The 26,452-nt window shown below is 39.9% G+C and overlaps 1 protein-coding gene across 3 annotated transcripts in view; it reads right to left on the bottom strand.

The window, feature by feature from the left end:
• LOC139631846 (cGMP-inhibited 3',5'-cyclic phosphodiesterase 3A-like) overlaps positions 1-26,452 on the bottom strand; it is a 54,675-nt gene that overhangs the window by 7,728 nt on the left and 20,495 nt on the right. Inside the window, exons 2-15 of one of the 3 annotated variants that reach the window (XM_071496454.1) lie at positions 21,020-21,070; positions 13,234-13,479; positions 9,667-9,812; positions 9,416-9,531; positions 9,053-9,296; positions 8,835-8,911; positions 8,241-8,437; positions 7,697-7,834; positions 6,982-7,093; positions 5,927-6,034; positions 5,143-5,342; positions 4,049-4,252; positions 3,652-3,813; positions 130-397 (exon numbers count right to left, since the gene is read on the bottom strand). In XM_071496454.1, the coding sequence (XP_071352555.1) occupies positions 130-397; positions 3,652-3,813; positions 4,049-4,252; positions 5,143-5,342; positions 5,927-6,034; positions 6,982-7,093; positions 7,697-7,834; positions 8,241-8,437; positions 8,835-8,911; positions 9,053-9,296; positions 9,416-9,531; positions 9,667-9,812; positions 13,234-13,479; positions 21,020-21,070 (2,269 nt within the window). Of the gene's footprint in view, positions 1-129; positions 398-3,651; positions 3,814-4,048; positions 4,253-5,142; positions 5,343-5,926; positions 6,035-6,981; positions 7,094-7,696; positions 7,835-8,240; positions 8,438-8,834; positions 8,912-9,052; positions 9,297-9,415; positions 9,532-9,666; positions 9,813-13,233; positions 13,480-18,774; positions 20,921-21,019; positions 21,071-26,452 lie in introns of those variants that run through there. The other 2 variants (XM_071496456.1, XM_071496455.1) reach the window with 2 other exon arrangements.

The raw sequence follows: 26,452 nt of genomic DNA, 5'->3' as shown, positions 1-26,452 counted from the left end.
AGTGCAGTCAAATATCCTCAGGACTTAAGCTGCGAAAATACTCAGACCGATATTATCAGGGGCCAAATGCAAGTCAATATAATCAGTGACATATCATCCGCAACATGAGTAACCAAGAGGTTGACATACGCGAGTTGTCAGAACTTGTTGATGCGTCCTCATCTGCCGTGTCTTCTTCCTCCTCCTCTGTAACTTGTTCTTCCTTTGCCTCCTCTGACTCCATCTCTCCCTTGGGTGGGTCAACCCAGCGTCCTGGCATAAGAGCAGCAGAGGCGTATGACGAACACAGAGGTCCTACTATGTGAGTGATGAACGACTCCTGTAGTTTAGCGAGCTGCGGAGCGGACCGGTCCATGAATGGGCTGATGGGAAGGCCCAGGCTTGCTTCTTCATCACCCTAGAAGGGCACAAACATGGCAAATAAATCAGGTGCACAGAAATAATAAAATATAAATGTAAAGGAAAATGAAACATTTCTGTTGTACAGTGATGAGATTTCAAGATAGCTTCAGGACAAAGGAAAAGTTAGTGGTTTGAAATGAATCCTGCAGTCTCTTCAATCTGCTGAACACCGCTTCTTAAGAACTCATGAGGCATTTCGATGTTAAACTGTCTTGAAATTAGTAGAGAACAGAGATTTTTAAACTTCTGTTTCAGTCCACTTAAAGTCACTATAAACAGTCAAAATCTTGATCAACAACTATTTCATTTGATTTTTTTCTGGTGTCAAAAGCTTTTCACTTCATGAGCAACAGAGCAAGTGACAGATGACAGCTGATAATTGCATTAAAAATAGCACAAACGTAGGTCAGTCTTTTCGGTTTGCTCTGTTACTGGATTAAATATTCAAAGTGCTGTTTACGAAAGGAAACATATGGCATGGTTACTTGTCAACAAGTACAAAACCCTGGCAACTGAATTCATTTAATACCTTACTGACAGCCTTTTACAGTGAAATACTTGCAGACATTAAAACACTTTGTCTGATGAACTCAGACAAACATCTTTAACTTCCTTTCTATTTTTTGTGAATAATTCTTTCTGTGTTTCATTATTCCACTATTAAGAAAAGTACCACATTACATAAATTGAATTACAGATAAATATATTGTTTTAAAATGATCTCAGGCTCAAACATGTTGGATGAAGTCTATATCACTCAAGTTGTCTTAAGTTGTTTAAACTTAGATACACAGTTTGTCCACTGTACAACTCCACTGGCACGCACACAAAGTCCCAGACACACTGCCTCTGGGTACAGCCTCCTGAAAGTAGGTCAAGAAGACTTCAAATAGAAAAACATCAATGGCTGTTCTGTAGGTATCGGTGATGTAAATGCAACTGTTTGCAGAGGTTTACCTCAATGATGAAATCAGTGTATTTGTACCTGCAAGGTCACCATTATTAATATCAATAAATATTAGTTTAGAGTAATTATTTTTTATCACCAAATAAGTGCAGACTGGATGTAATAACCACAAAAGTCAAACTCCCCAAAATATATCAAAGGTTTGTAATCTTATTGTAATAGAGGTCAAAGTGTAGCCTTGCTGTTCTGTCTTCGTCCTTAGGATATTTGTCATTCATTCATTTTTTTATTTTGCTTCCATAAAGGCAGAGCTGTGATGAACATGTGTCTTTTACAGCCAATATGACTGGGATCTCATCTTTGAATTTATTCTGCTGATTGGTTGAGTGGCTCCAGCATCGATCTTGACAGGACATAAATGAAAAATGGAACAGCATGAATTGATTTTCTTGGTTAATAATACAGGCAGTTCCATCAGACTGTGTCTTATGTTACATAGTGTCTGTTTATATTGTACTTTCACACATTGTGACGGTCATGTATTATGCTTTTGTGTTTGTTTTCTAATGTCAGGGCTTTGAAAGCAATTCAGTAGGAGGTCAGAGGGGCAAGGGTTTCAATCGCTATGGCAACCAGAAACCTGGATGGCGTCAGTGCACTGCACTAGTGGTTCCTGTGAGGTGTGTGTGTGTATGTATAGTAAGAACATGAGTGGGGTGCTAATGATTTGAATATTAAAGTGGTGCATTGCAGAGCATAACGTTAAAGTATTTGTATGTGTGTGGGTGTGTGTGCGTACACACACATCTGTACCGACTCTGTTGCCACAGAGTGCCATCCTTGTGATCTTCCTGTGTGGCTGTGAGTGAGCGCTGTCAAGGATGACATATTTAGGTCATCCTTCTCCCCTCTGAAGAGGAAAACATATGCACATCCTCTGTCTCTCACCCGCTCTCGCTCACTTCACACACCCCCTGATGCTCCCGCTCATAGGACATACATAATTCTCAAAGCTATTATGAGAAGTGAACAGAAGGTTTGAGAGAAATGGCAGAATGCTAAGCATTAGACACAGATCAGAGGGAGGACGTTTTCATTAATAGTGCTGTTCTGATTAGAGGTTTGTCGCAGATACACAGAGGTCTGATGTACTAGGTACAATGGTACTCCATTCATTAGAAATTGAATAAACAAAATAAACAAACAAACTTCTGCTATAGCCTGTATGGCTGTGTACAAATACAAAGATTTTACATTTTGAGAAGAATGAATATTATGGATACCACTGAGAAAAAAACTGCATTAGTTTCAATTCTGGCTCAAAAATCTCTAATTAGTGTTATACCACTTATACTTATACCACACATGTTGCTAGGCAAGTAATCATAGCTCTCTGACTAATCAGATTTGATCTTTATCGACTTGAACTAATCAATCCGAGGCATTGTTAGTTTAGAGGAGGATTTGTTGCCAGGCATCTGTCTACTATAGTCTCTAACAAATTCATGAGCTAGTAGGTAAGTGTTTTGAATATTCTAGTGGGAACATGCAGGTAAACACAAAACAGCAGTCTTTCAGCAGCCTAAATCCCCGTCAGCTGCAGAGGTGCTGCTTTGCAGTCAACTTATGACCTTCCTGTAGAAGAAGGCAAGCAAAAGGAGAAAGTGCCTCATGGGTTCAATGTAGCATTAAAAGGCCATTTTTATCCTTTTTATTATTTGTTATTATTTTCATTATGTTTGAATTGGTCAAATTCCAAAGTGAAGTTTATTAGGAACACCAAGGTAAAACTGATACAGTCTAATATAGCAGTCTGTAATAAATCCTAAATTCATGAAGGGTTTTTTTTGGAAAGGAGGTGATTCAACTTTATGATCATTTTGGAGGATGCAGTTTGTGGTGCTGCTGAATTGTACAGGAGTGCTGTTTCTATTATTTTGCCCAGCTAATTTATATCACTAAGGGTTAGCTAGAAAACATCAACATATCTATGTATAATGCAATACAGTTCAAAAACTACATCCTCCAAAATGATCCTGAAGTTGAATCAGCACCTCTCTAAATCTGTGTCAGTAGGAGCTGAACATTATAACTGTGAAGGTAGAATTTATTACAGGACTATTGTATTAGAGTGTATTCATTCTAATTCGGTGTAACTAATAAAATACCAGCTTTGTGTATTTTTTTCTCCTCTGTTAGCAACAATTTTTGCACATGGATATGTTTCAGTTCTACTGATTTGAATGATTTCAGTGCTACTGATTTAAAAGTGATGTTTTATTCATCAGACCAGCTAACGACCATTTATTCCCATTAGATTGCAGACATTTTTATATGCATACTTGTTCGTAGAATTCATTGACGATCCCCTCTGTCCACTGCAGGTGAAGCTCCTTACACTTCAGCGGTCCATTGACATCAGCCAGCTTGATGCAAATCTGGCACACCAGCAATCGGTCATTTTCGTTGGTCCAATCAATACCAGACACTCCTTCATCACCCACCTGGGGAGATGTTCACAGGGAGGAACGTGTACAAAAAGAGAAACACAGTTATGGATTGTAAGGAATTCCCTACTGATTGGTTGTCAACATAAATTTAGGACAATCTGGAGGAAAAAAAAACATTTTTAAGAAAGGAACAGATCAAAATATTAGAGAAGAGACACAACAGTAATTACAGCTGGATGGTGGATGGTCACTTTTTCCTACAGTTTGTGTGGCAGATTCAAATGTTTACCTTTGCATTAAACTCTGCGAGGAAATCAAAGTGCTTTTTGAGGTCAGTGGCCAAGATGGCTTCAATGACTAGGAATCGGAAGCGCTTGAACTCCACATGTTCAAGGTTAACCAGAAAGTTATACTCGGGTCGAGACATGAAGAGGTTCCAAGCCGAAGCTGCATGATGGTTTTCCAAGACCGATCTGTCATTGTAGAGAAGGGCCTACAGTGGAGGAGGAGAAAGTGAAATCAACATTCAGTGCTGGTCTTCAATGGGAAACCCACAGAAGTTTACTTTGGATTTGATATGACTTGATTTAGGCCTTAAATTGATAACAAATTTTGATTTATTTAAAGCCCTTAAACCCTGACCTGCATCCAGATTTTGTGTGGTGCGGATTCTAGTGGCTGCTTTTTTAACTCTTGCTCTATAACTATAATGACTTCTACATATAGTGTGTAGTAGCAGTATTTTGGTATTAATTGTGAATTACTTCCTTGTAATCGCTGAGCTTATTCATATTTTTAATGTTAATTGGAATTTGCATTTTGATCATTTTGAGTCTTATCAAGCTGTAATGAAATATAAAAACTAACCTTCGAATATCATGAATGTTCAAATTCAAATACTTAATTTTCTTGTAATCAAGCTTAAATACAAGGGATAAGCAGTCTCATTCACATTTATCCATACATTTGATATTCAGCAAGGTGTTACAAAATATTTCATTTGACAGCTTGTTTTACTAATCTTCACATCATGACACCTAAACAGTGCCAGAGGGTTATACTGCCGATACACTCAGACACCACAGAACTAATCGTGAGCTGCTGCTTATCAATACTGCAGAACATTTCATAAACACAGACTGTGTTAAAGGCATGAATGGTTAAATGAATGATTATCTGCTGCATAGCTGAAGCTTGCTGCCTTGTATTGCTAATGCATACCAGGCAGACCTCCTTCTCATTTCATTCGATGATATATAAGATTATTAATGTCTGAGCTTGGTGTTTGCTGGGAAGTTGCTATACATACTCTTTATTCACAAACAGTAAATACACCGATTTCTTGTGCCCTGCAGGTCCACTGAAGCACATCTATTTATTTACCTGCGGTGCACTGGTAGCTACTAGAAAGGCGTTGGTTCTTCCAGGATGGTCATAGTCATGCATGGCAGCAGCTACATACAGGGCCATGAGCTCCAGACCTGGGATAAGTCCAGCCAGGGAGCCATAGCCTTCCTCCAGCAAAGAGTTCATCTTGGACACCAGGAAGCCTGTGGCACCAGGTGTAATGCCATTCTCTGAGTCTATGGGCAGAAAGAGAGCACACAGGCGATCCAGAGTCACTGACGGTGCTCTCTGCTGAAATGCTGCCACTTACTTTGATTACTTACTATAAAACCTAACTGCTAATAGAGTATTTTATGGCTATTAGACTAGTTTATGGCAACAGGAGAGAAAATAAAATAAATATAGTTAGGTGTGACAGTGGGTGTACCGGGATAGTTTGCTATCATATTAAAATGAGACAAAATGTGAGGCAGGATTTCTTTTTTACAGATATTTTGGGCCATTTTGTGACTATTAAAAATCCAAAAGAGAGAGAGATAATAAATAGAGGTCCCTGGCCTGAATTTATTTATCATTTATTTTATTTAAAAGGTATCAAGTGCAGCTTTCAACATAAATGTCACCATTTTGAGCACCACAGATTATAGCTTGAAGCTAATTTACATCTGCAGTCCCTTTGTAACCTTGTGGTTAATGACTTGAATGCTTGAGCGCTTGAACCTTGAAGCCACAGGGGTGCACTAAGGGTGGATTTGTTTTGACACAGAGCCATCTCGAGGTTTGTACATGAGAAACTAATGTGTGTATAAAACGTTCTTACCAGTGTGTATCCTGTTCTCAGTCAGCAAGGTGGGCAGGCCGGGCACAGACTGAGTGGTGAGGTACCAAACAGCATGCAGCACATCAGTGGCATGGATGCGGTTGTGATCTGGGGAAGTAAAATAAAATAAATGCCAACTCACACCAGTGGAGGGCAGTAAGACCACTGCGATGAATCTCCAAGATGTTACCACTCAGCTGGGGCAGTTTTAACCATTTTACAGTTTGACATGATTAAACTGGAAGACAATTCTCCTACATTACTGGGCACCTGGCAGGATTTGTTGAATGTACAGGGTGAGAGACTGTTAACTTGTTATCTCACCAGGTCTGTAAGTTTGGCTTCACATCAGTGTTTTGCATTTTTACCAAAGAAGTGTGGCTCGTGTAGCTTGCAAATGTCTCCCCTCATGGTCATATCTCCTCAACGCTGTATTGCAGGGTCTTTTTCAAACATAATGGCAACAGGTAAAATTAGCAGAGCATTTATTTATTGAATTCCTTCTTTGTGAAAGGCTGATATTGATAGCAGTCAACTGTTATTATCTTAAAGTTGAGATAATGAAATTGTAAAAGATCGAAGTTAAAGTAGTTAACAGGATGTGTCTCAGGCTCACACATCTGTACAGGAGATTGATAAAATGTACATGATGTATGATGCAATGCAATTTTTCCTGTACATAAATATAGTTGCCTCCCTGAAACTGTGGTTGGTATAAAACCAACTACAACAGGTGGAGTATAAAAATTATTAATATTTCATTCAAAATGTACAGATCATGTAACCAAAAACACTTTATTCAACAAATTTATTTTATAAAGGCTATTCCTATAGGCTGATCCTATTCTGATATTGAACACTAGAATTTAAGCATCAGGAAACTTGATATTATTGTAAACTGTGAAAAATCTAAACATGCCACAAACTGCTGAAGCGGAGAGTTTCTGTTAGCGGTGCCTTTATTTCACCGACAAATCAGTACGTCCACCTTGTGGCAGATAAAGGTAATGCTCCATAACAATAATTCACTTAAACATGGGGGACACTCTACTCACAAGGGATGTCCCTGTATCCGTTCTCCAGAGCATGGAAGTAGTTCATGAACTCTTGTACAGGAATCCTGAAGGTCTCAAACAGACCTGTGTCCTCAAAGAGCCTATAGGAAACCTGAAAACATGACACGAGGAAACAGCATCACTACTGAGCATCATATGTGTAGCGGTTTAAATGTATACGCAGGACCAATAAGAAACCCCATAAATTATTTTAACACAGCAATGGCATCATTCACAGTAGGGTTGTTAAATCTCAGTCTTGTGGGTCCAGTATTATTTTGACTCATCTGAAGGATAACATACTTATTTTGCAATAATGCATTTTAGTGACACTGTATCTGAGTGGTTCTGAGTAGCATTTTCTGGTACATCCCCTGTGAATTTGACTATCCTGTCAAAACTACAGTACATTTCATAGCTGTGGCAACATTTTCCGAACAATCAAATCTACTCATATACCAAAACAATCCTGCAGTATTGAGTTACGCCCAGTCCTTTCTATGGTTATCAATAGCTTTAGAAAGTAGTCATGTCTGTCACTGATTTTTTGCTCTCATTTTCTCGTGCATTGACAGCTGTCACTACCATGTTAAGCTGCTAATCACATGTATGTGAAAATTTCTGTCAATATGTGTTTCTTTTAATTGAATCAGTATTGATATGTTTTCATAAAATAAATGTCATATGGATTGCAGCCTCACTAATTAGTGTTTACCTGACTGAGGATGCAGCCTGTCCTGCCGTGAGTCTTCTCCACTAGACTGAAAATGGGAAAGTTCCAGCTGTTGAGTTGACACATCAGAGGCTCCAGCTCTGGCATCTCTAGAGCCTCCAGGGACGAGATCGGTTTGTCCTGACAGGTGAAGATCGAGGGGACAGAGGAGAGGTCAGAAAGATACAAGCAAACGTGCAGGTACAGGAAAATAAGTTTCATCACTTCAGCTTTTCAGTCACCACAGTCTGACGGCCAACAACAGGCAAGTTTAAGCCAGTTCATAACCACTGGTTGGTTTCCAGCATTGAGGCAAAGCATTTTCAAAAGTGTCCTGTTGATTTTCAAGCAGTATGTCTGCCAATGACAGTGCGCAAAGTTACATGATTGTAAAAATTCTAATTCCTAATCGCTGAAATTCCTCATTTGCTCTTTTTGAGAAAGAAATGTGTCTTCCTTGTGCAGAAATCCATTGTCTTTATTTTTTTGAAGCATGTTTTAAAGCTCATTATAGATAACTGAGACTTAAACCTGTTTGACTGCCTACCTCTGGTGATAGCAGGAGTGGGTGAAGAACAATGCCCTCTGTTGGATACTCCCTGCAACCTTCCCTTGCTTCAGACGGCTTCTTGCCTCCTTCTCCCTCCTCTTCATTCTGTGCAAAGTCGCTGCTGTCACTGTGGTTGGTCTCATAGGTGCTGTCGTAGGTGCTGTCATAGTCGGATGAAGCTACTGCACGTTCATCTGGGGGAACATTACACATTTTAGAGATTTTTAGAGACTTTAATGTAACTATCATGGTGATTATCCAAAGTTACAATGAGGGCAAGTGTGGAGAAGGTGAATCAAATTGTAAGATGAGAGAATATTGTTGTACAACATATTGTTCTCTTCAATAAGATTTACAGATGTTTCTGTCAATCTGGAAGCTTCATTACTGTGTTGTCTTTGTGGATTAGTGGAAACACTGACCAAATCTCTCCTACAACACTGCTTTTACTGGACTCTGTGAAACAGGCAATTTTAAACCCACAAGTGACTGTGTGTCTTCTTATTATCATCACCTTTTGCAGCTGAAGTGGACAGTTACGTGTAATATTGTACATACGCCAGAGTTTGCAGGCTGCACTCTGCTGTTTACCTGGATGGGGTATTCTGTCTCCTTTGTCAACAGATTCTGCCCCGTGGTTTAGTCGATTGTTGAACGGCCTGCCACAGCTGATAGAAACAGAGCAGAGAAACACTGACATGTTCAGAGAACAAACTCTGGTCCATCCTGTTCATTCAGTCTGATTATTGAAACAGCTCCTGCCCTCTCAATACAGACTAATGAAGTGACTCATTTCCACACAAAATTACCTGCCGCAGAGAGATGGAGGTCGCCAGTGAGGGGTGGTGGAGCTTGGGGCGCTCTGGCTATGAGTTAAGGCTCTGTGATGGCTCCTGGGGGCCACAGAGCCAGGGTCCCGCTCTGTTAGTGGCCCAGCCGGCTCAGGAAGCTGCACTGAACATGTCTTTATTGTAGGACTGGAGACAGGAGTGCCCTGGACGGGAGGAGACGGGCACGGAGAGCCCAGAGGTGATATGTTGGAGGGGGGGAAACCTGAAAAAGATTTGTTTCCAATTTTAGAAAATGTGATATAAACAAAGACCTCTTTTACCCTCATACATTACTCAGTATACTGCACTTTTACACAGTGTGTGAAGTGGGTTTGTACACACCTGGTCTTCCCAGTGGTTTGCTGTAGAGATGGTTGGAGGTGACAGCGGCAGCACAGGAGGCAGACATGGAGCGGCTCTTTGAGATGGTCATCATCACTGAACTGTTCCAGGATTCTCTGGTTTGATGTAAGAAAACAGTCAGATAAATAAGTTACTGTCACCCTGAAACGTCATCTTGATTTGTTACAATTCAAAGTCATTGCGTTCCTCTCGGCTGCAGTGAGTGTGTGAGTCAGTCAGTGAGACATTACCCGTCTGTGGTGTGTTTGATGCTGGCTGAGCGATCTCGGCGTACAGGGCCTGGCTCAATGGTGGGCAGCCCTGTAGCTGAGGTGGTCGTGGTCCACGTTGATGAGATTCTCCTCAGCAGCCCTGGGGGCAGACTCCGCCTTAGACGCTGTAACGCAGACACACAAAACACATGTATACACATTCACACAAGTCTCACAGACGTGGATCAGGCAAGTACAAAAGTCGTTTCACTTGTGCTCAATTTGTCCATGTCCACTGACATCATCACGAATTTTTGATAATCTGAAAAAAAAGATGATTTAACGATTCACATATATTACAATGCCATGTCCCAGCAGGCTGTATCTCTGTTTATTCGACATTTCAGCCTTAGGGTTACGTTTCAACTAACAAATAGAGCTATTTTTTCTAGAGCAATTGTTGTGCTTCCTTTTCTCCTCCATCAAAAAAGTACAGACATCAAACTAGAAGGAAGCCATATTTGTTCTTTCGGCTCATTCCTGTTTTTTTTTTTTTACAAGCATATGGAAGACAGAATGGTAAGCAGAAAGGAGACATGTCCGTTTCCCCTGTGGTGTCAATCTATCCAACATTGTAAACTTTGTTGTAAAGCCATGAGCAAAACTCAGTTATTTGTCAGGTTGTATCTTTGTACAGTTGGTATATTTTTTCTAAATCCTCTCTCTCTCTCTCTCTCAAACACACACACACAGATCACACGGTAAGAGAAGAATACAGACGGCAGCAGAGGTTCAAATTTCACATACTGAAGAAGAAAAAAAAAAAAGTCCATCTCTCTTTATCTATCCACTTCTCGTGCAGACAACTACATCAACAATCACAATCACTGTCATCCAAATGCACAGATACACACACACGATCTCACATTCTTCTGTGGTTCTCTTCTCTCCTACAGTGAAGGAAAACCTAAAGATCTCTAACAGTGTGTGAAAGAATGACAGAAGAGGAGACAGACAGAGTAAAATGGAGACGTAGGAGTGACAGAGAAAGAGCACGTTAGTAATCAACCACTGTGACCATCATGTCTGCTTTTACTACTGTGATTTTTACTATTGCTGGTAATACAGTTTTAGATGCAGATCTGAAACTGCTGCTGTAGTTGAACAATGGGAAAAGACACGTGAAGGCCAAATGATGTTCTCCTGACAGGAACTACAAGCAAAAGTTACAAATTGTTCCTGAGCTTCTAACAAGAAATGAAACAAAGTGTTTTGCTGTTGAGTTAAGTCAAAACCTGGGTAAGAAATTGCCCCTGGTCACCAGCACTTCTGACTACCTTTATGTAACTGCTATTTCTGTCCTTACTTCAGAGCCGCACAGGGCAACAGGGCAGCACAAGTCAGCTGAATCACCAACTTTAGCCTATTGCCACATGCAGACTCACAAATACCCAATGAGCTGAAATGAGGCAGCATCTCACTGAGTTCCACTACGTGGGTCGAGCATTTCAGTGCACTCAGGCAGCGTTAAAGCTGCTAGTCGCTTTCCTGGTAGGCAACCCTGCATTGCATCACACGCTTTATTTAGTTTCCTTACAGCCTTAAGTGCCTGCATACATTTTAAAGCACCAGCCTTGTAAAACATTAAAAAGCCCTCTGGAAGCACTGTGCATCATTGTTAGCTACATTGGAGCCCCACACTGCGCTAGCAGTGAGGGAGGAAATGGGGTGATGTAGTGATGTATGCAGGAAGAGGTACACCTGGCCATATGTGTGTGTGTGTGTGTGTGTGTGTAATTGTGTGTGCTGCAGAATACATAAAACTAAAGATAAACTAATAAATAAACTAACTATGATACAGCTTGTTATATGAACACAATGCAGCTAACTTCAGAGAGGTTCATCTTCACCGATTATGATGTTTGCTTCCTCCTGGGAGACATTCTTCAACTTTAAAGGGGAACTTTAGCTGTGATTTCACAAATACAAAATAGTATATATATAATAGTTTTTTATGATGTCTGACTAGAAAAACCAACCTAGTTTGAAACAAAAAAAATTAGGGGTTGTTGAGTTGGAAGAAATGAGGTTACCAGACCTCTACAGCCCGCTCCTCATCCCTGATTGAGGCTTCGCCAGCAGTGTTGGGCAGTAATGAATTACTGTTATTCTATTACTTTACCCATTTACGAGTAGTGTAAGGGATTTAAATTTCTAAAACAGAAATAATATTCAATTCGCACTGTATTACCAGAATGCAATTCATTTTTTGTCTTAAGATGATGGCATCTTGCTTATGTCCTGGATAGCAAGGATGCACTTCTTGCAGCTGCTAGTTGTCCGAAGATCAAAATCCGACATTCGATCATATCTAGTGGAGTGTCTTTTTAGTTTAGGAGGTTTGGTGCCCCAAGAAGGAACAGACTGTCTGATAAGCGGTTTGAGAAGCGGTTATAATTGAGATACTATCATTATTTCACTTCTGAACACTGGGACATTGTGTAATATGTCAGGTAAAATGTCAAATAACAAAACAGGAAGCTATGACATCATCCTAAATGTGCAATATTTAATGTTCTGTACAAACCATTAAATACTACCTATTACTCTTGGGACAGAATACTTCGTGAGAGACATTTTTATGAAGGATGCAATGTTTGTGGTTATGCAGTTTGAACATTGGCTCCTCTGTAAGGTCAATAAAGTGGATTCTTCTGTAAAAGGATCTGCCAAAACAGGTTGTAGGCCTATATCACTTTTTTAAAGGAGTAATAGGTAAAAAGTTAACTTATTACTCTTCCTCAGTAATTTGCCCAGCACTGTTTGCTGCTGCAAGCAAAACATACCTGAATCTCTGACTAAACCGTTAGTAATCCAGTTGAACGCTGGGTAATGTAGGCACAAGGTTTTGAAAAGGCAGAGGAATGCGTTAAATAAAAAAGATGACATCTCACATTCTGCTGCATCAGTTTTGATCTATTTGACCTCAACTGTCCATTGTAAAACTGACGATGCAAAACAAGTGCTAAAACAATGGAGTACTCTTAAGATTCTTCTTAAGATAATGAGGACGGAGAAAGAACTATATAAATTAGTTCTAAAAAAATATTCCCTTGTGACTCCTTAGAGTGAAGTCATATCTAACTGTGAGACACAACAAAGCTCATTGTCCAAGTGTTGAAATGATCGTTTAATTTGAATGATGTTGAGGCCTGTGGAGGTAAAAATATATTTGGTACTTCACAAGAAGAAAAAGGCAAATAATTACACGAAAGTCTAATGTTTGTTTTTTCTATTCTTTTTATTCATCTTGTGACCCCTCATATTTATTGGATGATTCATTGAGAGGTCCAGACCCTCAGGTCAGGAACCATCAGCTCTGTACAACAAACTAAAGCTGTGTTTGAGCACATTTAATGTAATTCTTAAAATGAGTGTTGAGGCTTCTCAGTCAATCTGGGTGACTAATGTATGCTTCCTATTGGCTGGCAAACTTCCTGTTCTTTAAATTTGAAATTGTGGTTCATCCACTGGATAGTATTTCAAAAAAACCTAACAAAAGACGAATGAATGAAAAAAACATCTTTAAAAAAGAGAAACTTTTACCTTAGGAATGGCGAGTCTCTCTATTTTTTCGGGCCCCTCCTCAGAGTCAGAGCAGGTGTGTGTGTCTGCATGGATGCGAGGCCGGTGCAGTGGCTGGAGGCTGATCTGGGTGCTGAGGAGGTTGCTGACAGCCTTCAGAGAGCTGCAGGTGTTAGGGGGCAGCGAGGGGTCTGCCAGCAGGTCTGAGATCAAACCATGGGCCTCACCCATCACAGCGATGTCCACTACCACACTGGTGCCCGAAGACTAGAAGAGAAGGTGAGAAGGAAGGAGGGGCGGAATGAGACAATGAGATATTCATGATCAATAAATGATGGTTGGGTGATCAAACATCACATCAAGAGGGTAGTGTTTGTCCTTTCACTGGAGACAACACATGTACCGTGTGTGTGCATCTGTCTTTATAGGATACCAAACCAAACATCTTACAGGTAAAATAAAGCTGGTAGTGTGTTGGGACAGCTACTTGGGTTGAACATACGGTAATAGGTTAATAAGGACTACTGACTGTGTTAAACAGCTGTGCTTCATAGCTATGAAAACATTATCAATAGACATCCTACAATATCAATATAAAGAATATCACACCTCACTCCGACCTCACCCGCTCCTGCCGAGTGTTAGCTGTCAACGATTCAACGTATCGACTGATAAGCCCAAAGGCTAATCTATGTCAAAGGTCAACCATGTGTGGTGTCAGAAATGGATTCCACTGTTAATGTCAACATGTGCTAATCAGCTCATCTTTATCTTATAATCACAACCCCACCGCCACCCCACGGACACAAACACACACACACACACACACACACACACATATATATAAGCAAAGTTTGATTGCTTGAGTGATTGATTGAATGAAGAGGGGGTGGGATGGGTGCTAATAATGGCACGACAGCTCATTCTTGCACATCAAGCAGGTTAATCTGGCCTTGTTGTTAAGATGATATAAGAACTCAGTATTTCACCTGCAGACTTGCCTGGATGATGTGGGGACTATAGGAACTGTGTTATGCATCAGGCTGATTAGGCCACAGAACTCAAAAGCAAATTGTCATCAGTCCTTGAGTGGTGTTTCTCTCTTCTCACCCATCTCAATGAAAGCAACCATTGCTCCAGGGCTGCAACTAACAATCACTTTCACTCTACATTAATCTGCTGATTATTTTCTCACTCTTGGCTGTTTTCTTAATGAAATGTCTGAAAATAGTGTAAAAGACCCATCACAAGCTCCAGGTTCACTTGCCATGACTGAAAAAGCTAAATAATGTTTAATCAAATACATTTTGTGATGAATTCAAAGGGTTTTTTACAGGATTGTTAGTCCTTGGTAATAACTCATTCAGTCATGGACTCAATAAGCGAGCATGCACCATGGTCCTGGATGGGTTTGTGTTTGTTTTCAATATGTCTGATGATACAGATGTAAATTGTGTACTTAAATGTGATCCATGAGCCATCTGATGGCCATTACACATATTAAGACAGATGTATTACAGGTATTATCTTAGAGGTATTATATACAATTTATACCATTTATATATATGTCCCTTGGTCAACCCTGGTCAGTCAGTTGACCTTTGACCCAAACATTAAACATGTCATGAAGAGATCCAGGATGTTGATTCCAGTTGTTCAACAATGAGAATCTCTCCGCAGACTTCACACAGTCTTCATCCTGAACACACACTGTTCATTTTCTGCCAGTTGTGAAAGTTTCAAAGACAAAAGTTTAAAGTTTAAAGACACAAGTGTGGAGCAGATGTGGTGGATGGTGCAGAGGCCAAAACCGGCCCTGCTGAAGATCCCTCCACCAAGTTTGGTGCAAATTGGTTTGGTAATTTTTGTGTAATTCTGCTGACAAATAGACAAACAAACGGGCTACAATGGCACGCATAGAGCGCATACCTCCGCCAAGGCCAAACAATCCTACACGTCTGCTAGAGCTAGATTATTATCTGGATCTGCAGCAAATTGTACAACATCATAGATCTCAACACATAAATAGGTCAGATTTTTAAAAAATATCAAGTTCCAAATATTATTTGCTGAGAAATTCACAAAAGTGTCAAGATATACCCTGTCTCCCAATGTTAAGGAAAGTGATGAATAATTCCTGGATCTGGCCCTTTAACTGGATCAGCACCAAAATTTGATGGATTCTTCCCTGGCCCATATCCCATCCCTCCGCCAAGTTTGATGAGAGGTCAGTACTTTTTGTTTAATCCCGCTAACGAACAAACAAACAAACAGGTGAAACAGTTGAAAGCATAACTACCTTGACAGAGGTAATGATAGGTTAGCTAGTGGCACAATGGCTATATGTAAATCAAGACATTCAAACTTGCGCTGATGTTTTCTTTCTTTCTTCCACTCCTACTCTCCGCCAACATCCCTCTCCCTCTCCCCCACTGTGGCAAGCCATGAAGCAAATGAGCACACATGATCACTCCTTCCATAAGTCTTTACTCACCCATCTGCCTGTCCCCTGAGGCTACTACTCCAGGCTTAAATGGCAGCAACCTCTCCTTTTGCTGCTCTGCTTGTATCTGTGCCAAACTTCTTCACTTCTGTTTTGATATCACTCAGTGGTTTTTCATATCCTGAGCCTTAGAATTGTGTACTTGTACACATTTTACCTACTCTACTCGATTTGTGTCATCAGTTATCAAGCTATCACTTTTTCTCTAGCTCATCTGTGCCTGAGGTAGTGTTTAATCTTTGCAGAAAAAGATAAAGATGAGTGGGTGGAATAAAGGGGGGACATAAAAGGTAACAAGAACGGGATCCACCCCTCTGTATTTAAACAAAGTGACAGGTGATTCTCATAATTTGCTTCCTTAAACAGATTGTATTAGCTCTTCAAACATGTCAGGGCTGTGATGTGATGAGTAAATGCATCAAGCACATAGGAAGATAGTTTCCTGGAAGAGCACATGTCTCTATGTGTGCATGTATGAGTGTGCATGTGTCACCTCAACCTGAACAAAACCCATTAGACCACTCCAGAGCTTTATGACATCCTGCTATTGTGACATTCACCCATTACCTGGCAGTAATGGACTCTGTTCAGCTAATGTCAGGCAGAGAGTGAGATAGAGGGAGCTTGAATGTGTGTGTGTATGTGTGTTCCTGTGCACGTGTGTGTGTGTGTGTGTGTGTTGCAGTTGTTTTTATGGCACTTTTCTCTGTTAGAATACTACTGATATTTAATTTTGCTGATTTTAGTACTTTACCTTAGAGTTTAAAAACAACCTCCAGTATATGTGTGTGAATTTGCAAGTACATTCAGTGCAACGTGCATAAGCATTTGAGCTGAGGGAGCGCTACAGAGCGCTGCTCTGGTAGAGACACAGCGGAGGGACAAGGCAAGGGAGGTTATCGATTTCTCCCAACATAAAGGCCCACAGGAGACGGCAGGGGGAGCAGTGGTCAATGAGTAAATCTACAGTGGGCACACGTAGAAGTGTACACACACACACACACACAGGCATGCATGTACCAAAGTTTCCCCTTGGGATCAGTCTGTCAGGCTTTCAGGGTAATACAGTACATGCTGCTCACAGAAAGATGAGTCATAACCTGCAACAAATGCAGTGCACTGTAACAGAAGACAATATTAAACACTGCTCTGTGATGGTGTACACAGATAAGTAAAATAAGATCTGTGTACATTAAGCCCCCAAGAATAGAACAACTGATTTGGATCACAATCCAGGCAACATAAAATCATCAATGTTAAAAGGTAAACCACTATCCATTCAGAGTAGGGTCGAGCATTTAGATGGATACATACAACATACACAATGTGGTCACATGCGGTTTTAGATATACATTCAAAATGTATATACATTCATTGAGTCAATACTGTGTCAACAAAAACAACTATATTGTAGTTATTGCTGAATTCATTGAATTAGATCACATTTTATATTTTTATATATATTTTTGGCCAAGAAAAATAAGAAAGCAGCAGTGAGTGAATCCTATACCCCACTGGAAATGCCTTTGATAATTTCTCTTGCTGGTGTTTACCTTTAATTCTGATCATTTAAACAGGCAGCCTTATGCAAGGAGCTTGAAGAAGGAAGTAAACATGAAACTAGACTTGAAATTTATGTGAAGTTTGCCCATGCATTTAAAATGCTACATTTTGTGTTCAGTTATCATGTGTGAACCGTACTCTCTCTGTGACTGCTCCCTCTGAGTACACATGCATGTTTATGCTATTATCACCAAAGTCAAGTCCGAAGCTAATTCCACAGAAATGGCATCCCCCTTACTCTCTCCCTCTCGCTCTTTCTCTCTTTTATTTTTCCTCAAGTTCCCTTTTCCTTGTCGTCTTCTTCTTTTTCCTCTTGCATATCTACTATTTCCCACTATTTCAGTTTTCCCTCTCTACCACCATCCCCCAGCTCTCTCCTGAGAGGCAGTAGGGAGATATGTAAGCAGTTCAGGCATAAAGGCAGATGGTGAAAGCAGAGAGGAGAGAGATAAAGAAAAAAAGAGCGACAGAGAGATAGAGCGAGAGAAAGGGAGTGATAGACACAGAGCACAAGAGGAGCTGAGTCCATGGGCAGGCCATGGTCAGTCAAGTGAAAAAGAGAACAGCTCACTCTAGCAGGCCAGCTGAGCTCCTCCGCAGTCTAATCTACAACTGTAAATACAGCATTACAGTGGGGGGCTGACCATTGTTTCTGTGCTACTACACCAATTGTACAGAAAAAGTGTCAAATATGTAGAACGTCTTTACACCTCTCTCGACTTTAAGAATTAATGCTGAAGCAGTATTCGCCAGCAAAGCATGCTGGAGGCCAAGTTTGCTTTCTGGATACAGGAGGGTGATTGCAGAATTGCAAACAGTTGCAGGATTGCAAAGCAGGATTGCTTCACAGTTGCAAGGCTATTAATCCTTAACAAATGTATCTATTGATTTCTTAATAATGACTAGCAGGAGAACAAGCCACCTGAGATGTGTTACTTTAGTTTTCTGAGGCGGCCAAGATGACTACATTTGTTTGTAACTGTCATTTTGCAATAAATGTTCCTTCAACCAATATTCATAACGTATTAAAATGATGCAAAATCAATAGATATCAATGTAATTTTTCTTTTGTTTGAGTTGAAGATAGCGAAAATATGCAGACCATTGTGCTGTCTTGTGATAAGACATAGATATAATGCATGGATGCCACAACCACCGTTACGGGACATGCTGCTCAACAAATAGTACCCACTGAAGAACAATAGTGACATTAGATCTTTCAACGGTGGCTTCACTCTCCTGCTCATGAAGACCAGTCTCTCTCATGTGTAACTGACCTAAAATCTAGGCTGTATCAAGAAGCTTAATTTAGATATTGCTTCAAGTTGTCCTATTTAAACCATCCCATCATTACTGATTAAATGGCTTTCCTTTTTCCACACACATGTACGAATACTCACACACACACACAAAGCACATGTAGATGCACATACAGCACATTAAACAGCATCCACACAGTACAAAGGGGAGAAACTCCAATTTAACCAATACTGGACCTGTTTAGGCAGATGAGTATTGTCCTGATGGCGTCCCATGGTACTTGCTGAGTGCCTCCTCTGCATCATTCGTGTCCAGTTTGAACACAACCACTCAAACCCCAATCTTGATATCTAGATTCCTATAGATGATACAATAGCTTTATGTTCTCTTTCCTTCCTTCCAAGTGTGGTTCAAATGTCACAGACCTCAGAGTCTCAATCCAAAGCAACTGACATTTCAATAATGTAGCCCATAAACACTTCCTCGCACTCTCCTCTCCTCTCCTCAGCTCTCCTCTTCTCTGCTGTTTCATGAACCTCCCTCTGTCCTCTCACCCGCCCCTGCCTCTGCATCTGCCAATTGCAAATGTTCACCAGTGGTTCAGTGATGAGAAGACCTGCAGTACACAGAAATCAGTTGTATTGAAAATACCTGGTTGCTAGGATACGGGGCATCGGGACAAAGATCAAAGTGACTCATCTATGGACCATAAAATAGTTGTGCGGGGCTCAGTTGGCCACAGTTATACTACGCCCACTATACTTGTCAAGTGTTTCCTGTGATAGCAGGTGATGCATGACAACCGAGCAGCGAGAACTGTGTATTATCAGAACAGGGCTTTCTACAGCAGGGACCTGAGGTACATATTGATTTATTAAAAGTCTAAGAAGATGGTAGGTCCGTTGTTTGCTAAAGCTGAAGCTCCATGTCCAGTATGGAGAGAATTCTGTACAATATAAATATTAAATATTTATGTAATACATAAGTGGTGAGTATAGCATAAAGTTAGTCTTCAGTTGTTTGTTGAAAAGCTAATGCAGACTTTTCATATAAGAGCCTTGGTAGGAAAAGTCAAACCAGCATCATCTATGGTCAAAAATATAAACTGACGACCACAAAGTTTATATGAACCTGGATTGTTACGATTTTATTTCTTAACTTTTACTTTGCATTTCATGTTCATGACAAAAATAATAAAATAAATAAAATAATTTGTCCTGCCCAAAGAAGTAGATATGGGCATGTCACCATGTAAATAACAACACCTGTTCTGAGAGTTTAAAAAAAAGGGGTAAAGTTTATCTACAACCCCACAAAAAATAAGATGATGCAAACCATGTGGCACTAAAAAGAGGCAACAGAAGCCATGTGAAGAAAAAACTGAACCAGTGGATCCCCAGGTTTTGCTGTCATTCCCCTGGATGCAAATTTTTTTATTGAAATAACAATGACATAACGATGAACTGCATGTTTTATTTTACCATGACATGAGTTATTTTGGTGAAAGCACCTATGTTTTTAGACATAAAGGACACCAGGCATTCCTGATATTAATGAAAGTTATCTGTAATCCTGGTTTGTCCTTAATGTGCGTCACCTATCTTTCTCTTCTTCTCAGTCCATCTTCTACTTTACATTTCATTTCCTGTCTAAATAAATGTTCCTAACCGACCAGGTTTGCTAGCGTGAGGCACTCTTGTATTTTTACCACCTGTAATGCCATGCCCCTCTGAGGGTTCCACCATCATAGTTTGAGAACCACTAAACTAAGCTAACCTGATTATATTAACATCTAGTCAACTGACTCCCAGTTTCATGAAACTGTTACTAGTACTACTGAGACCACTGAAGATCAACACCTAACTTTGCTGATCTGTGCAAGTTTCAGCAGCAGCTTTTAGGTCATTATTGTAGTCATCTGAACCAGCCAAAACTAAAACAATACTGCCTTGTATAAATGGGGGCATGGGCAGCAACTAGTAACACATGGGCTAACTCTTCACAACCTGCCCAGAACAAATTGGCATGGAGACTAAATAACGTCACTTGTGAAGAAAGTCAAACACTTAGCAAGCCAGAGAGAGACAGATACTTTTGTTCTAAGTTAATGGACCAAAGCACTGCAAAAAGGAAATTGAAAAGGACTTCATTTAACAATTCAACAGGCAGGCATTAAGATGATCCCAACACATTAGCCATAACAGTTTGGTAAGCTAAATGTAAATGCACACTATTGTGAGTTTGTTGTGATGTTTTTCTGCCCCCTAGTGGTAGAAAATCACATAAAGCCACTTCAAACAGTGTCCATTCATGACCAAATATGTTTTAATGTTACGCTCTCATCTCATCATCTCAAAAATTAATCAAAATCTATTGTTTAAAAACGTCCCGCGGCAACAGCTAACAATAGGCTGAGAAAAACACACATCTCACACACATCACACACATCCTTCCTCCCCTTTCCCTCTTGGCTGCACTGACCTGGGATCTGCTCAAAGCTCTCCGGTAGACCCATTCTGGCTGGCACATAATCTGGAGACAGAAGAGTAAAAACAGAACCTACTGTCAGAAACCTGCTCACTCTCCGTGACACTGTAGAGGAGTATCTGAACACAGAACCTCTTTTACTGTCCTTCCTTTACTTACTCCTCCCTACATCCCTCTCTCCGTTAACCCATCTAAAAATGAAACAAGAGCAGGCGCGGCCGATTATGAAAAAACAAAAGGACACATCACCCTAAACTCTGGAGGGCTTATGGCTCCCCACACACCCTGCCCACCACCACCCTCTAGCCCTCCTCTCACTGCAGTGATTTTTCATTTTTCTTCGATATGAGCAAAGTGTAATTCAATTTCACAGTCAGGTGATGAGTTTCTGAGGGGCTTTCCCTAAATATGGTTGCTTTGAAGTTTTTGAAAAGCACCTTTAACAAAGCCAGACTAACTGTTTCCTCCTGGATCCAGTCTTGAAGCTGAGCTAGACTAAACACAACATATCCCACTGGACACATAAGGATGAAATTGATGAGATGACCAGCAAGGGTATTGCCCGAAACATAAGAGGGCTCATTTAAAGCCGTAGTAGACAGCCTGTGCCCCCCAATTTCCAGCAAGAGGTAGCTGTTTGAATTCAGACACTTGAAGACAATGCAGAAATCATGCAATGTGATATCAATAAAGTGTGCACTCCTCCAACATACACTTCATGTTAGTAACAGCTGGTGTAGAGGGGATGAAGCAGAGAACTAACAGCTGCTCTGCTGGAACAAGTTGAGTATTTTGAGCTTATGTTTTGATTAATCATTTCATGTATCAAGAGGGCTGGTAATCATACCTGACGGCAGAAGTTAATTTGGAGGCTATGGGATCTCAGTTAGGATGTTCTTTTCCTGTTGCATCCCCACTGTGCGATTCAGCCAGATATAATGAAGTTATTTTTGCATTTAAAAAAATGAGTGCAGTGTAGCTTTAAACTGCACTGCATTAAATTATTTTTGCTCCTTGCCTTACAGGGCCTGTCACCACAACTAAGAACAAATGTTGACATAATAATCACCGGCATGTGACCTTCTTAGTGTCCTGTCATTGGATTTAAAACTGCAACTAAATAACAAAGCTAATGTGAGTATTGTAGTTTTGTGGGTGAGTACTGAAGTGTTGCACAGTAAGGTAAAACCGCAAGAGCCTTAATCAGTGCAGCCCTGTGTGTGTTTGTATGTGTGCATTACAACTAGGACAATATGTAATATTTTCTTTGGACAAAAGTTGCATCCATTGTTTAGAAAAGGCAGAGGTATGGTACAGCGGGTATCGTCATCGGCTTTTCGAATAGGTGCTTCTTAACTTGACCATCACAGGAACTCAACAAAATGTTGTGGGGATGCTTCCAATTTGTGGGCAGCAAATGAACAAAAACAAGCATCCCCAAGGCCCCATTTTTGAAAAAAAAAAATAGTTTTCATGTTGGAAGAAGTGACAAAAGAAGTTGCCAGTGTTTCTACTGAAACAGTAGAATGTGTAATTATTTAGGCTGTTGTCCTCAGTACCAGGAGAAAAGACAGATTCTCAAATACAGACTGGAAAAAGATTATATCAAACCTGAACTAAAAAAAAAATGCTGCTATTTGAAGTCACTCAGCATTTCACTTTCAAAACTCCAGCAACTGATCTCCTCAGCTCCCAAACGTTTACAAAGTGTTGTGAAAAGAGGAGGTGATGCAACACAGTGGTAAACATGCCCCCAGTCCCAACTTTTTTGAAATATGTTGCTGGCATTAAATTCAAATTGAGCATATATTTTTCATAAAACAATCAAATTTCAGCATTTCAACATCTGATACACTGTCTTTGTTCTATTTATAATTAATCATCACGTTCTGTTTTTATTTACATTTTACAGTGCCCTAACTTTTTGGAAACGGTTGTAAATTTTTGGCCGAACATTCTTTCTGTTTGGGTAGTACAACATAACATGACAGTCAGGCTCCCATGGATCTCCCATGGATTTGCACTGGATTTAGTCTTGGGACTAACCGTGTCCCATATCAGTTCAATACGAAGCATGAACATGTCTTGTAGTTTCCAGTTATGGTATGATTTCATATTTCACAGGACGGTTGGCAACCCTGCTACATAAATTCACTTAGCGAATTAATGCAGTACAGTACATTTGTGGCATACTCGTGGTCATTTTCGAAAACCAATAGTTGTAACAAGTGGTTGTGGAAATTATTTTAGCTATGCTACTGGTAGATTGTCTGCTAATATAAAATTTGATGGTATCTTGTGTTAGAAGTCAGTACATATGTTAACAAGGTGGCAGCTAACTCACAAATAGATCCCTCAGAAAGACTAACCCGTGTTGACTCGGTCTTGTATTTTAAAACATGAAGATGATGCAGTGTGGTGTTTCAAGAAGCTCATTGACCATCTGTCGTTACAACACTGGCTTCTTGTTAGAAAGTAGAGTTCAAGAAACTCGACCTCTACCTAGCCTAGTGCCATTAACTAGGTTCCTCTTTTAAAATGGTAGAGCGGTGTTTACGTACTTATGTATTACGCCAGCTTGCAAATTTACCATATAAAAGCTGAGAGCTTTGTATTGTGGCTTCGACAACTGACAGAATTATGTTAATTCGCTTCAAATGGTCACTCAGCTCATCTGGGATTGCAGCTGGACATAAAATAAAGATTACCCACTTCAAATACATTGAATGTGGTTACAACAAGCACTCTAAACTTTTGTTCAAACAAACATTGACCTAAAGGCTCAATGGCATCCATGTGAAGGTAAGCTTGACCCTCTACCGTCTACTTAACTGACTACATAAGGTCAGTGTGCAGAATATTTCTTGTGCAAAAAGAAATGGGTAATTTTAATAATTTATATTGCTTCATTCTTGATAATAATAATAATTATTTAATTACTGGTCCCAGGCCTAGTGTGCATGCCTGTGTGTCTGTGAGTGTGTGTTGTGTCTGTGGACTGCTCTAGCTGTCATAGTTCATAGGCTGATGTCATAAAATGAGATGACCTGACAGTGCAACTGTCATCCACAGGAGATGACTTTGCATCTTGAATGGCAGATGAGATAATCTGCCTAATACAGCGGATTCATCTATTATGTGAGCCCCCTCAGGATGGGAGGGGGGGTTGTTTGGAAGAATAAAAGCACTGTAATGCTGAATCACACTGAGCTCCTTGACCATGTAAAACATATGTGCTTAATTCTTAAATACCGTGCGTATCTTTTTTGTTGAAGAGTAAGGTCAGTAAACAAGGTGCTATATTAAAGTAATGATGAAGTCAAAGTGCTCCACCATGGGAGAAATCAGACTTGAGAAAACCAAATGAGTCCCTATTCTCCCTATTACAATCTACACACACATCTCAACTTGTCATTCCTATCCTCCTCTGTGCTCTGCTGTCCCTTGATGGCCTCCATTACGCCTCAAATGCACTTCTCATGTCAAGTGTATAAGAGGCTGGGAAATTACAGAGACCTAATGCACTTCTGAGCCACATAATCTTTGACAGCTCCATCATTCAGTCTAAAGTAGACTGCTGCTAATTTCACTCGTGCAAATTTAAGTATAGCTTATCGGTATCCTCACACAAGTATTTATGTTACAAAAAAAAGTCAACATCATGTGCTAGTAGGGGTGATTCATCTTAACCCATATACCTGCATTTTACATTGCTGGGATAGCCAACACATGCATAAACACACTACACACTGCAGGGGGAGCTCTTTTTATTTACATGTACTCCGCTAGTCTCAGGTTTGTTTTTGTGGTATGCAAAACTTAAATCTGTTCACAGGCACAAGCCTCCTTATGTGCTAAAGCAGTACATTTAAACTAAAAACAAGACAAACACCAGAACGCATTTAAAAACAACCATGATTTATACAAATGTAGAGTTTCTGTCCATTTTTTCATACATAGCCTGAGTGGACACAAATACCCTCTGAATTCACAACAGTTACCACATTGATGGAAGGATTACAGGAAAATCATCTTTTTAAATTAATTTTCCATTAAAATCTTGAGTCATGCTACAAACCAAAGAACAATTGTCATAAATTACAAATTAGAACTTGACATTACTAATCAGACTCTTCCATTTAAACAAGAATGTAAGGGAAAATACATGAAACACCACAGTCTCTTATCTTTATCTATTATAACTGAGTTATTGTATTTTAATCTTGACAACTGAACACTAAATGAAGTCTAGTGATGCATATCCTTCATTAATCTTATCATTACAAGGTGGAGCCCCATAAGCTTAAAGAGCACGTCCTTGTTTTGCATTGTAAAAATTACTACTTTAATCCACCACAGCTACAACGTGGAAATATGATGTATTTATGTGTATTTTGAAAACCCCACCCCCTTTTTTCCTCGAATTGCTCTTCAAGTACTAAACATGAAATCCACTCTGGCAATATTAAGTCATTTGGGATTATTTACAGGAGTTGTAGACCTTGTTCACATTGTGTGACCTGTCCTTAACCCTGAGTTCTTATTTAAACTAGCAGCAGTGTGAGTGTGTGTGTGTGTCACTGTGCATGTTATGACTTCCCGTAATAAAGCCATGTAAGGTATAAAGGGACAAAAGATCTGCCTTGATGAATGTCTGTGATTCTATCTTCACACATGCACACCCACACACTTGCATACACGCAAAGGCACAAGCACACACAAGTGCACACACGTGCACCGACACACACATTAACACACAGACTCTCTGTTTGTCACGACTCAGACTCTCCACTCCTGAAGAACCCAGCAAGCCGGACCCAAACCCCTACTGGCCAGCAACTGTTCTTACTAGAGCCCAGCTGAGGCAGAAAAAGAAAGAGGGGGAGAGACATAGCACATATCAGGAGAGAGAGACAGAGAGAGAGAGAGAGAGTGATAACAAAATCTGAATTTAAAGAACAAAAACATATAATAAATGAATACAGTATACAAATAAACATAGTTCCTCAATCATTATGTTACCTTACTGAATTCCTGTATAATATAAATAACTGACATGAAAACAATGACAAACACAAAAGGATCATGTAATTTATCTGAGCAGATATATTATTACCTCATCTCTCCTAATCTAATCACACCACCTTTCATCTCACCTGGTGAGACAGGAATATCTGTAGAAGTAAAATAATAATGAATACAAAATGTAATTCCTGCTGCTCTGTTTTATATTTATATTTTTCATATTTGATTACAACTAGTGACTGTGATGACCTGGCAAATCAGTATTATCATATTAGGACGAATGTTTTTCAGAGATCAGTGCTGTGGCAGATGCATGCAAAATGACAAAATTATGCATCACATTAGGCAAAACAATTTTACAGAGTAGACCAAAAAGTTTTTTTGAAAAATTTCCTTGTAATT

The sequence above is a fragment of the Trachinotus anak genome, unplaced genomic scaffold (genome assembly GCF_046630095.1).
Source record: "Trachinotus anak isolate AG129_WGS33_773 ecotype Australia unplaced genomic scaffold, CSIRO_AGI_Tana_v1 ptg000014l, whole genome shotgun sequence".
Taxonomy (NCBI): Eukaryota; Metazoa; Chordata; class Actinopteri; order Carangiformes; family Carangidae; genus Trachinotus; species Trachinotus anak.
This window is presented reverse-complemented; position numbering and strand designations above follow the sequence as displayed.